At 37.8% G+C, this 14,476-nt stretch overlaps 1 protein-coding gene across 6 annotated transcripts in view; it reads right to left on the bottom strand.

The window, feature by feature from the left end:
• The window catches only part of LOC145292005 (prominin-1-like), a gene marked incomplete at its 5' end in the record, with an annotated part of 563,543 nt that overhangs the window by 518,727 nt on the left and 30,340 nt on the right, over positions 1-14,476 (bottom strand). For all 6 annotated transcript variants that reach the window (XM_080137986.1, XM_080137989.1, XM_080137988.1 and 3 more), the window contains 2 exon segments: positions 5,529-5,728; positions 6,353-6,436. In XM_080137986.1, coding sequence (XP_079994112.1) covers positions 5,529-5,728; positions 6,353-6,436 — 284 coding nt within the window.

Here is a 14,476-nt window from a genome sequence, read left to right as displayed (position 1 = left end):
ATATGATTCAGCACGAAAGTGAGTTTGTTCTAAAGCCCTAGCACATTGAGTAGCCTCTTTGAGAGTTAGCGTATCAGTTTCAAGTAGTCTAGCACATATTACTGAGGACTGGAGACCACGTATAAACGCATCACGGACAGATTCATTCTGGTAAATAGTAGTAGTAACGTCTTTAAAGTAACAGTCAGCGGCAAGTCGATTCAAGACCTGAAGATATTGGTCGACAGACTCGTTTTCTTGTTGCAGACGCGCGGAAAGTTGGTAATTGTCAGGAAGTTAGTGATGATTTTAAGTTAAATTTATATTACAAAATTTTTTTAATGTTTTTAATCTCTCCCACTTCCAAAAACGTTAAATTGAAGTTTTTCCTTACTTTCTGTGGTGAATTAGTGGAACTCTCCAGTTCATTCCTCTTGCTATCTGATGTGAAGTTGCGCCCCTTTGGTTATCTTTGCAAAGTCACCATGCAGATAGATGGATACTCAGTTAGCAAAATAAAAGCTATTCTTGCCTTTTGGCTGTCCTTACTGTGTTCAGTCCTCTTCTATATCAATTTATTCTAACAAATGCAGGATGAAAACATATCTTAAACCTGAACAAGTAGATTTGGATTCGAGCAAACCCGACGTTGCAGACATTTGGCAATAGTGGAAGAGATATTTTGATATATTTCTCGACGCAATCTGTGAAACAACAAACACCATTAATAGACAGGCTTAAATTAAACCTGCTCATTAACCTTATCTCTCCAACTGTCTTCAAATATCCTAGAAACAGACAGCTACAGTTCAAGCCATGGACGTTCTGGAAGGAGTCTTCATTCAGCCTAAAAACAGCATCTTTTGCAGACACTTATTGGCTACTCGTCGACAGTAACCCAACAAAAGCGTAGACCAGTATATCCAAGTTTTAAAAAAGTTGCCAAAGACTGCAAATTCCGAGCAGTTACAGAATGACAAGCTAGGGACAAATATATCAGAGACACCTTTATCAACGGAATTTCATCAAAGACTTTTAGAAAATAAGATGCCTGATTTAAAAACTTATGATCAAGTGCTCACACTCAAGACAGCTCAAGTGTAACACTAAAGAGAGGCCACATCAGACCTGTAGGGTTGATGTGACGTTTCTTTTGGTTAAAAGTAATTTTTTGTTCCCGGACGATGATCAGGTTGAAGTAATAAAAATTATTATTAATTTTTATTTGTGAATAAATTCTGAGCTAAGTCTGTTGTTGAAATAGCGGCGGCAAGAGTGCCTTTGTAGCGAAAAGTTGAATCACATTCTAGACATCAAAAGCGAAAAAGAATGCATAAAATATGTTAGCCAAAATACACAGGCGTTTGATCTCCAATGGCCGAAATCATAGTGTACAGTAGCCGGAGGGGTGGGGATTTCACACCCGCAATTGGCAAAACTAGGAGCTAAAGTTGACCTGGGAATTTGACAAGTTGAAAAGTCGGGTTGTTTTTGATCTAAGAGAAACACACGCAGTGACTCGGCATTATGTTTAGAACAAAGAAGAGGAAAAAAAATGAATTGTCCGAAATTTCAAAACAATAAAATAACGTATCGAGAATTGTCATTTGGTGAATCAGGTCGAATGTAAGTTATTAAATATGTTTGCTCGGATGGGAAAATGTGTTATTCGATAAGTTCAAAGCGACAAATGCATTCTTGGTCTTTTGACGTAAACAAAATGTCTGATATAATAAAATGGCCGACAACCAGAACTTAATTCAAAGATAAACTAAAATCCCTTTGAATTATCAAAGCGAAAGGTGAGATCAATAGATAATTTTAAAACAAATAAAATCGCGTGATTTGCTTTAAGTCAGAGGAAAAATAATTTTCCTGTATATGAAAAATTCCATTAGTAAGCCAGGGAGGAGTTAATTAATACAACGTGTAAGTTGGGCGTTAATTAAGGGAGGAGTCAATCCAATTTTGGAAATGGACCAATGAAAAAGGGCCCTGTCGAAGTATAATCAACCAATGAGAAAAGGCCCCGTCGAATTATAATCAAGCAATTTGATTGGTCGATGACGAACATGGGTGTCGTCATCATTCCATAATTGTATTATAAAAGAAATGAAAAATCAGAGATTAAGTGAGAGAAGGAAAAGAGTAAGAAGTGAAGAACGGAAGAGAGTCAGAAGAAGAGAGATAAGTCTCGGCAGAATCACCTCTCTCTCTCTCTCCCCCCCTCGCTTGTTGCCTGATAACTCAACGCTTATAACGTGTCGATCACTTAACGAGAATTACGCAAAGTCCGCGATACCAACCAGGTATTTCAACAACAGAAGCTCAGTTGTAGAACTAACTGCTTGCTTGAATTAATTGTCAACTCTATGTATATACTGTAAATACTTCTTTTATGAATTTCCGAAATATATATTATATTAACTAACCTCCGGAGTTTTGTTGCTGATGTGCGTTGATCCGTATATATGTACATTCTTTATTTGCCAAATGTGACCACGGTTAAGGTCACACGTGCAAGGTCACATCTGTGGATATTTCGTTATTTGCCATTTGTGACACCGTATCCGTCAACGAACACCCAGGATAACTAGACGATCCACGGAGGACAGGCCTTGAGGACCGAGCATCCGAGAAGAATCCCCAACGCCTTAACGAAGAACTCACTGGGTGATGCGACGTACTAACGGTTGGCAGACCTAGTTGCCCAGTCGACATATCATAACTGTACCGACCAGGGTGCAGATCATAACTGGGCCGCGATCAGGGGTCAAGGACGTGTAAAGGACACGTTTAAAGGTCACACAAGAGCAACTAGCATCTTACTCTCAACAAAACTCCTCAGTAAATATGTCTATTCAGACTGGAGAAACGAACAACAATATTCACTCTACAGACGATGCACCATCTTGCGACAACGGTGTTTTTGTAGGAATTAGAGACAACAGAATTAAGTGTGCTGCTCAGAACTCTACTTGCAAAAATTATAAAAAGAAAGGACACTTAGTTTGTGTCTGTAAATTGCCTACAGCTGTTGCTATCAATCTCAGTAAATCTATCCGTGGTTCTTTTGTTCAAACGAATAATTTCTGAGTCTGTCTCACTTGACATTATTTGGGAAAATCAAGGGTACTTCTATCAATATACTCGTTGATACAGGGAGCTGGAAATTTTTATTAATCCTGACAAGGATAAAAAGCTTGCACTAACTATCTCACCAAGTAGGAAAGAATTTTCATGGCAAGCAGTTCCCATTCATCCACTACCCTAACTAGGGTTAACTGCTTCCCTCTCACTGAGAAAGTTTTCCATTGCCTAAAAGAGATTGCTAAATCCTCTCTGGCAAGTATAGACTGATTCATTTTTTTTTTTTAAATCAAAACTGATGTGTTAGAACATGCTATTGTTGCCTTTTTAACTGAAAATTGTCAGCTTGTAGCTTTCTTTTCAAAAACTTAACAGAACAAAAACATTTTGCTGTAAAAAAGGAAGCCTATGCAATTGTAGAAGCGATTCGAAAATCGTGACACTTATTACTCGGAAAGCATTTCAAACTCATCACAAATCAAAAATCTGTCTCCTTCAAACCCTAAAGGTAAAAGCAAAATAATCAAATGAAAGGATTACAAGGTTGAAATTAGAACCCGCCTGTTTCTGCCACGAGTGTATAGCACTGGAAAACAAAATGTTGCCGCTGATTTATCCTGAATTTGCTTATTTGCCATCTCTATTGACAAATTGTTTAATTTATGCAAGAATTTATGTCACCCAGGAGTAACCCGAATACTACATTTTATTCAGAGTAAAAACATGCCTTATTCTGTAGAAGATATAAAGGCAATAAGTAGGTCATGCTAGATATGTTTTGAGATAAAGCCGTGATTTGTTCTCAACCACTCATAAAAGCAAGTCAATCATCTGAAAGATTAAGCATGAACTTCAAAGGACCTCTACCATCTAAGATTTGGAATAGGTACATACTGTGGTTGATGCATACTCCTATTTATCTTTCACCTACCCTTTCGCTGATGTAAAGAAACGTCTAACAAATCTATTTTCCATTTTTCTTTCATGCACTCAGACTAGGGAACCATTTTCATGTCAGATAAACTAAAAGAATTTCTATATTCTTGATGCACCATCACTAGCTAAACTACCGCCTTTAATTCACAAGGCAAAGGACAAGCAGAGAGATACAATGTCATTATCTGACAAAGGGTGAACCTAGCACTACAATAGAATGATCTTCCTATTGCTAGCTAGGGAAAAGTTCTAGATGTACCCCTCACAAACATGTTTAACTTCCAAAGAAAATCACCTTCTGGAGAATCCATATTGACATGGTTAACAAAATCTAAATTCGCTCTCCTGAAGCAGCATGTATGTGTTAGTAAATATGAGCCCTTAGTGGAAACAGTTGAGATTCTCAATGTACATCCAAACTATGTTCATGTGCAGCTGAATAATGGAAGAGAAATAACTGTGTCTCTTCACCATTTTGCATCCCTAGGTGAGGAAGCAAACAGTTCACAGCTACTTGATTCTATTGATTACAGAACGATCAACCTAATTCTCCTCTTTCTCCGAAGGGTGACCTTGAGAATTTTGCTCCTTAAAACCCAGCCAACCTCAAGAACTGCTATAGAATATTCCGCCCCTTCTACATCACCTCAACCCACACTTTGCAATGCTAACCTTTACAGAAAACTATGATAACAAGTCTTCGATGCTCTTCTAGTCTTTGATGAAAACCTCAGTATCTAGCGGAAAATTACCAACTTTGAACCTTTCCTTTTTCATGTTTCTTTATTTTCAGTTTGAGCAGACGCATCTATAGAAGCTAAGGTAACAGACCTGGACTTTCCTGGGTGGCGAAGAATGTGGTGAATTAGTAGTAGAACTCTCCAGTCCCTTTCCTTTGCTGTCTGGTATGGAGTTGCGTCCGTTTGATAATATTTGCAAAGTCACCGTGCGGATGGACATTCTCATCTATAAATACCCTGAGTAAATTTGTTAGCAAAATAAAGTTCATTCAAGCTATTTTTGTCTTCCTTTTGGCTGTCCTTACTCTATTCGATCCTCTTATATATGACTTTTCCATGTGAAAATTTAAAGAAATAAAACAGACTGAAACAAAATTTTAATTTGTAGCACATTATTCTGACTTTAATAAAAATAAAATATAGAAAACAACTCACAATACTATTAGAAAGTTAAAAATGCTTTTTTTCATGTTTCTTATTTGTTCATTATTAAAATAATTCAATAAGATAACTACTTATAAAAATGAACACAAGTAAAATATGCTTGCATCTTTTAGAAAAAAATAAAATTTTTAGGTAACATTCCAGAGGTACAGCTAGTTTCTTATAAAAAATACATAATTTATTGCATAACATTGGCAGACTCTATAAATGAATTTTGATTGGCCAGCAATTCAGTTAATTGTTCTGCAAACTATTCACCAATTGGGTCGATCATTCATTCACTCTATGCATCCAATAGGTAAAACCAGACAAATCTCATATATGTGGAATTTCACTTACCTGAGAAAACTGAGCATTAACAGATGTCCTATTAATATGATCTGCAATTGATGTACACTCTGTATCTGTACAATTTTTAAGTTTTTTTAAAACATCCATTTTAACTGTCTCTAATTCATTTCCCAATTTTGTTCCAAGGTTGCTCAATTTTGTAATAGATTGGCTCAATTGGGATACAGAAACATTCAGTTCAATAACACCTGTAAAAGAAAGAGATAATAAGTAAACATTAAAAGATTTTCATATCAGATACACTTTACAATATAGGTGAATAAGTCTGCTGAGAAAACCATTAAACTCTTTACTGCTCCAGTTTAAAGATAAAAGACCGAGTAAACTGGAACTTCAAAGATGGCAAGGTGAGTGAAAAAAATTGAAAAGTTGGCATCAACTGATTTTTGGAAATATTTTTTCATGTTTTTATGCTGAAAAATTGTTTCTTTATACAGTAAGTTAGACTGGAACAGCTATATAAATATTTTCACACATCCCAAATGTTAGATTATACTACTGAGAGAATAATTAACCCACTTTGGTGGTTAATGAGATGAGCTTTGGAAATATACAGCTTGCCACACACCTCACGTGATGACAACGGCCTGAATCTTTGATTAATACCAATAAAACACACTTGAAAAATCTTTTGTAAATTCTATGCCTACAATTTTTCTGTTTAGGCAGCATGTTGGAACATATTTCTTCACTAATACATATATAAAGGAGTTGAAACTGAAACGATCAGGTCAAGCTTGAGGGACTCTTTCACCTCAAATGGAGATCAGATATTCAACATTTGAAGCATTTTTTAGCTATAGTCTACTTACCATTGCCCAAATCTTCCACTTTATCCATTACAGCAGTAAAATTTATATTTTTGGATAATATTGTTACAGATTTATTACCAGCATCTAAAAAAGAAAATGGAAAAATGAGATAAATGGAAAATTTCATTTTAGTTTAATAAGACAGTACTATACAAACATTTTACTGAAATTTTTAATTTTTTGAAATATGATTAAGTAAATTTTCAAATTAAAATATTTTGTTTTACTTGGTTAATTTTTAACAGATTTAATTTTCTTGTAAAAAAGAAAAAAAAAAAAGAAAATGCTCCTTACTTGATTTTTTGATTGGTCTTAAGTACCTTCCCTACACCTCTTAGAATGTCTACGTGAGATCATGAAGGAGTTCCACAATCATACCAAGGCATATGACTTATTTTATTTTCATAGCTGTTACAACTGCTGTTGAATGCAGGTGTATGACTCTGCTAAATTTAGCTAAGAACTGAGACACCAATGGCAACTTTTTCCACAAATTATTGCATTGTAAAATTATTGCCTCTAATAAAATCTAGCATAAATTGCTTAAATACCTGGAAAAGTAAGCACTTTTGTGACACATAATACAATATTTGTGGAAAGTGAATAACCCACAGCTTAAAAAACCAAAATGAAATTTTTTTGCAAGAGTTTACTGTTGGATAGTTTGCTGTAGTTTAAAGCAGATGAAGATGTTGTCAATGCTCTGCAAATGCTTATGGATGAAGCAGAGTGACAGAAGAAATGTTGTCAACACTGGAGTACTTCGTATGTGCAGCTTACTTACCCAAAGCTATCAACATCAAGACAATCCCTGAACTGCAATAGTATATATTCTGCAAGCATATGGCAGAAAGTGATAGGATCCTTTCAACAACTGGAGCTCTGAAGCAGCACATTTTAAGAGTTCATATCCAAACAAGGGCATGGGCACAAGCAGCCATGACTCTGTAGATTCCACAGCTGGATCGCCTGCAAAATGGGTACTTCAAGCAATTGGGTGGCATGCTGAAACCAACAACCACAGAGGTCTTTCCAGCCCCTAAGGCTATCCTTGAGATGGTCCAATGCAAATGTAAATCTGACTGTTCTTCTGGTAGATGTTCCTCCAGGGTTAAGTGCAGCAGCCAGTGCCAGAACGATGAAGATTCTCAAGCTGTGATGCACGAAAGTGATGTTGATGATGATTATGCATAGACTATGATCAAATATGCCTTCATGTTTAAGATGGTTACACAAATATTCAAAATTTACATCTTCAGACATCTCCATAAAAATAACTGATTTAGTATCAGACTGCCTGCCTGGGCTGTTAAGCTTTTACCCATATGGTGGATTATGTATTTCAATGGAAGGTTACAAAAGACGGAATGATAACATATCACTGGATTCCTTGACACTGAAAATGTAAGTTTAGTAGTTAAAATCAGTGTTCCAGCTTATTTAGAAACTGGGATATTACAAAACATACATTTTACGGCCATCATTTTGTAAATTCTAATATGGCTGCCATATCCACATCTGGGCAAATGCAAACATTGATTTTCTGATTCCTTAGACAATAACCTTTCCAAAAATGTATAGTCTTGCAAATCTTTAAAAAATTCCCACAAAATTACATGAAACTGAATAATATGAGCATTTCATTATTCAATTTTGCTATTAGTTATATATATCAACTTTTTTGGGCAATTTTATAAGTTCCAAATTTTAGCGACTAATGAAAGCTTGTTGGAAAGCTAATGACCTGAATTGTGTAGTGGGCGATGTGACATTTGCCCTTAAGGTCGCATATTAAGGGATCATCTATCATTCTGAGCCTATGTTTGGCACTTTTTTACAGACATAAAATGTTTCAGTAAAAGTGCAATATTTTTCCACCCTCAAAAAATCCTTTAAAATTATCATTAAAATATAAGTTCTCGAGGGTGCTGAAAATGATAACATTTAAAATTCCAGGAAATTAATAGTTTCCAAGATATGAAGAAATTATAATTTCAAAAAGTGGGGGATCACTTTTGTATATTACTTCAATGTAAAATGAATACCTACTTTATGGCCACCTTTTTTTTTGGGGGGGGGAGCGTCCTTCTTTTAGGTATGGTGTTTATTATGGCCCGATAGACTAACACAAAACCTACCTTAAAAAACTTGTTTTCGATAGGTTTTCGAGTGTGCTGAGTCCTTTCAGGTACCAATCATCTCAAGAGGAATGCATGAAAACTAGATCGCTTCGAGACTTAACAACATTAGCCAGGCACAGAGGTGCGATCACAGGAACTCGACAGAAACACTCAATGGTTGACCTTGTTTCCTAACTAGGGCAGAGAATGCTGTTCCCCATTCCCGTCACATTTCCATCCCCTATAACTAGGCATCTTGGAGATGCTTGAGTGCCATATATGCCAATGCAATTGGATTGTATTGATTTTTGTCTGACGGATTGAAGGTACCAGTTTGACAGTTTGTCTGGCTGCTGTATTCTGACTTACAGTCAAGGAGCCCTAACTCTTCAGTAGCACTTAGAGCGGCTGCTCCACCATCAGTTGTATAATATTGGAATGGTTGTAGTGCCATGTTGGGTACAGAAAGGGACCCTGCACCCATTTCCGGTGGGCTTTCCCAAGGCTACAATCCTGTAGATGAAGAGTCGGCTAATGGTCTACTTGTGTTGCATATTTGATATTTTACACAATCACTTTGTCCAGCACCTCTCACCCTAAAACTAAAAGTTTTAAATAAAATAAAATGGCAGTTCAATCAAAGATTATGATCAAAGCAGGCGTAAACTCAAACAAAACCAATCTGCCTCCTCCTTTGAGGCTTGCATTCATAAATATCCGTGGGCTTAGAACTATTTTAGACAATGTTGAATCATTTCTCCTAGCAAATTCCCCAGATATCTTGGTGTTAAATGAAACCTACACTGCCCCATCCTCTCTAACCACTTTCACATGCCTGGTTATCTTCAACTTTGCCATAAGGACTCAGACATGCACGGACTTGGAGTCTATTATTGAAACTGGACTAGAGAATCAAAACTAGAATCAGACGATCATGCATTTATGTGTTTTAAACTTAACCTGCAACATAGCATTAGCTACTTATATTTTCTCTATCACTCTACCCCAACCCAGGACTATACCTTAATCAACCAAATCTTTGACAGCATAGATACAGCACTCTTCCTTGATACTGGCGCACGAGTACATGTATTTGGTGACTTTAATGTCCACCACAACAATTGGCCTGGTTTCTCTACTTACACAAATGCAACTGGTAGCATAACACATAGCTTCTCTATATCTCATTCCCTATCACAGAGTTATGTTTCCGACTCATTTCCCAGATCAGCAAGATTAACAAGCCTCACTTCTAGATCTTAACAAGCCTCACTTCTAGATCTTAACAAGCCTCACTTCTAGATCTATTTCTAACCACAATTTTTGATGATTGTGTAATGGATGCCCATAGCCCATTTGGGAATTCTGATCATGCTGTGATAATGGTAGATATCACCTTAAACTCTCGACCCAAAGCTGAAAAGCCATTGCTCAAAACGACAAGATACTATAAGAAGGCTGACTGGGAAACCATCAGGGATCTCATCAGAGATGTCCCATGGGATATCTTTTCTCTTCCTGTGCAGTGGCAAATGAGACCACTGAATGGTTCAAAACGGCAATGTATGCACATGTTCCCACACGGAAGTTCTATAGCAAACCCCACTCTCCCCAACGATTTACTTCTACCTTCCATTGCTCAAAGGCAACATGCGTACCGCAGATTTTTTCAACATTAGTCAAGTACACAGACAAAAGTTTATAGAAACTAGAAGTAATTGTAAGAAAGAAATAGCAACAGCTAAGAGAGAATACACAGAAACCAGAAAACGTATTGAAGCGCAGAAATTTCAGGAAAATCTACAACAGTGTAGGCAACAATTCGCCCACTATCCAAGAATGATGAGGTTGTTTGCACAGCAACCAAGAAAGCTAACATGCTTGCCAATCGGTTTGCCTCAAACTGTATATTGGACCCAGCAAACCACTCTCTCTTCCTTTGCGAACTGACACGCCACACTAGATGATCTGAAAATCATCCCTTCTCAGGTACATAATATCAAAAAACCTAGCCACCTCAAAAGTATGTGGACCCGATCTCATCCCAGCTGTACTATTAAAAAAAAAAAATGCTCCGCTGAAGTTGCCCGAGTCCTCTCCAAATGCCTTAATGAATCTTGCTTTCCCGACTGCTGGAAAACTGCTTCTGTGGTACCAGTTTACAAGAATTCTGGCAAAAGCACTCATTAAATTATCACCCCATTAGCCTCCTCCCCCTTTTAACCAAAATATTTGTGTCCATAATTAATCAATAGTTATGGCTAATGATATATTGCCCGAAAGTAGTTTGTTCAAACTTTTCGACTTAATGTTCACAGGGAACATGAGTTGGAACAGATACATCGAGGGCATTGCCGCTGTTGCAAGGAAGGTGGGATTTCTCTATCATGTTAAACAGTTACTTACGCCTGAAAGTATCCTGTACCTCTACAAGGCCACCATTCACCATGTATGGAAGAATGTTGTCACATTTAGGTTGTTGCATCTGCTACTAGTCTCATTCCTAGATAGATTTCAAAAGAGAGTTGCCAACCTAATTGGTCCTGAACTGTCAGTTAGGCTTCAGCCACTGTCCCATCAATGAAATGTTGCATCCTTCTGCCTATTTTACAAGTACTTTAATGATAGATGCTCCAACAAACTACAAGCCCTTGTACCTCTTCGACATAAATACCCCTAACAAACTCGACAAGCAGCGAAATCCCACCTCTACACAGTAGAGATCCTCAGATGCCAGAAAGCCTTCTATTCTAATATTTTCTTCCCCAGAACTGCTAGACTTTGGAATTCCGCTCTGGGTTTGTTTCTCTGGCTGTACTGACATGCAGAACTTCAAGTGTAATGTAAACGGGTCATCTTGCTGCTAAACTCCCTTGTCCCTGCAACGTATGTTCCACATCAAAATGGCACTGTGCCTTGTTTGGGGTGAAAATGCAAGAAGAAGCCTGGCAAAATTTTAACTATGATATTTGCGACTTATTGGAACTACCGGCTAGTTGCAATAACTCACAAATATTGTAGTTGAAATTCTGCCAGGCCTCTTTTTTTATTTATGTTTTTTTATTTTATTGCATTTTCACTCTAAACAAGGCACAAAGTGTTCAAAATTAGTTGAAATATATGACCACAATTATAACCAGCATGGCATTCAAAGGTTTTGTGTATTTAAACTTTAATAATTTAAAACTCCATCCGTTAAAATCCATCAGTCCCATATGATAGTGTTAATATTGTAAAGAAAATTCATTCTTTCCATACGTATTATATTTTAAGGTACTTTCATTCAAAATTCTCCCATTGTCAGATGAGATTAAAGTTAAAGATGAGAGTAAACCGTTTGAGTGAAACTAGGTATGATTAGTAACCCAATTAGTCAAGGATAGAATAGAAGACCTGCCCTTGTCACTTATTTGTTTAAGAAAAATAAATTGTGTTTTTTTTAAATTTTTGTTTTTAATTATGTGATTAGATTTAAATGACCCAATAAATGAATCAACTCAATAAGATCATAGCAATTTTTTTTATTATTATAATAATAAAATAATAATAAATTATAATAAAAAATAATAATTAAATTATTATTTTTTTTTTAAAACCACACTTTCTTTTCATTGGCTGACTTGCGAATGGGAAGAAGAGCAGGAATTATAAATTTTGCAAAGAGAACAGTAGTACAAACCTTTACACCTGTAGAATCGGATAATAGGTCAGGGGAAACTGTCAGAGCTGATCTAATGAGTAAGAACCCTAAAATCGGCAATAAATACAGCACCCCCTAAACACATTTGAATGTATTTTGCAATGTCAGCTAACAACAAACTAATCTAAATCAGCTTTATTTTAAAAAAAAGCTGAAAATCTTTAGTTGTCCCACAATTTTCAATCAATTACAAGCCACAGATTTGAGAAAAATATTGAGAAAGATCTGCTTGTCTAATGTATCACCCCTTATCCCCAGAATATTTGTGAAAATATATGGATCACATTTACAGTAATCTGAAAATGAAAAACAACGTCTTCAATTAAATATTTAGCAACTTCACAGAATCACATTGTATCATAATGAACATTTTAGCACAACATCATCCACATCATCAACTCAAATTCTTAATTTTAACAATTCCTGACAGTATCACCAATTTAAAGTAATAAATTCCTCATTCCAGAATGGGGAATTTATGACAGAATCAGTAATTAATTGTGTAGTACTTACCAACAAAACAAACGCCTACGTGTTTGTGCCTTGTATAGGCATGCGCGACAACAAAATTTGGGTTTTTATAAGCGGAAGTCTCGAGGTTGTCAGGAATCTACAGGCGCATGCGCAAGAGAAGGGATTGAGATAGTGGTATAAAAGGCAGGTCGAGTGAGAAGGTTGTTGTTGTTGTTGTTGTTGTCATTGGACGTTACAGTGACGTGTGCGTTAGCAGGTGATTAAGAGGCTGTTTTTTTTGTGTGTCAAGTCGTGCACCTCGGTGAAGGTGAAGGTCATAAGCTATTTCGGCAATTTCGTTTTGTCTCTTTTCCTGGACAACTATGGCTGGGGCAAAGTTTGATTTAAAACTGATACCCGAATTCGACGGATCCACTTCTGTTGTCGACTGGGTCGAAAGGGTTAAGCTGACCTGCAACCTCTGTGAAGTAAAGGGGGTGCATACCGTGATTCCCCTAAGATTGGCTGGAGGCGCCCTAACTGTATATCAGCAACTGAGTGCTGTGGAGAAGGCTGATATTACCTGTATAAAAAATGCTTTATACAAGGCATTTGCCATGGATCCCTGTACGGCCTACGAAACATTTGCCACTAGGAAGCTCATGCCAGGAGAAACCGTGGACGTCTTCTTCGCGGAGCTGAAGAAACTTGCAGTTCTATTTGGCAATGGAGTGTCAGAGCAGACACTGGCGTATGCGTTTGTGGCCGGCCTTCCCACCCATGTTAAGCAACTGTTGAGGGCTTCCACCAGCATATCTGTAACGCCCATGGAACATTTGTTAGAACGCGCTCCAGCCATTATCAGAGATGAGGAGGACCTGAGGGAACCGGTTGTAATGATGGCGCAGGCAGCCAAGACTAATGCTGAAAAGAGTCCCAGTTTGAGACCCACGACCAATGGGAGATGTTTCTGCTGCGGCCAGCGAAGCCATTTCGCAAGAAATTGTACTAACAAGGGGCGGGGGCGCCCGCACTGTTTCCAATGTGGTAGTTATGGACATTTATCCCAAAATTGTGCGGGAAATGCATCAGGGGGCAGGACGTCAGCGCCACCCTGTTCCCCGGACAAGATTTAATTGAGGCGCAACCGACAATAAATGTGTACGTGGACCAAGTGCCTTGTTCAGCTCTTCTCGACTCCGGGTGCTCACACACCATCACGAGTGCCAAGTTGTGTCGCAACTGGACAAAGCAGAACATCAAAGTAACCACAATAGGTGGCAATACGCAAGCTTGCTGTGGAGCCGGAACTGTCAAAGTCCACACAGACTCTGGTGTGGCCACAGACATTAATGTGCTAGTGATGCGAGGGGATTTGCTGGGATTCGATGTACTGTTGGAATATGATGCTATTAAGGCACTGGGGGGAGTGGTTATCGGAAGAGATGGGACTGTGCGATTTTTGGAAACCCCAGTGTGTGCTGCAGTTCACATTGATCGGCCTGATTTTAAGGTGGACTACGACCCTCACCAAAAAGCATGAACTGCATCGTGGAAGTGGACAGAAGGAAGGGCGCCAACCGAACTCAAGAATAGCATTGCAGAGTACTCGATACCCGACAAGGCCCGTAATGAATACGAGAAGGAACTTGAGGCATGGATCCAGGATGGATGGCTGATCCCCTACCCCAACAAGCTGGGACCACCCAAAGGTCTGATTCCCTTAATGGCGGTAGTCCAGCATAACAAATCAAAAGTTCGTCCGGTGCTGGACTATCGAGAACTCAATAGATACATTGAGACGTACACTGCCGATGCTGACTTGTGCGCCAGCAAGCTGAGAGAATAGCG

This window comes from Euprymna scolopes, chromosome 13, assembly GCF_053919585.1.
Source record: "Euprymna scolopes isolate OS-2025 chromosome 13, ASM5391958v1, whole genome shotgun sequence".
Classification (NCBI taxonomy): Eukaryota; Metazoa; Mollusca; class Cephalopoda; order Sepiida; family Sepiolidae; genus Euprymna; species Euprymna scolopes.
This window is presented reverse-complemented; position numbering and strand designations above follow the sequence as displayed.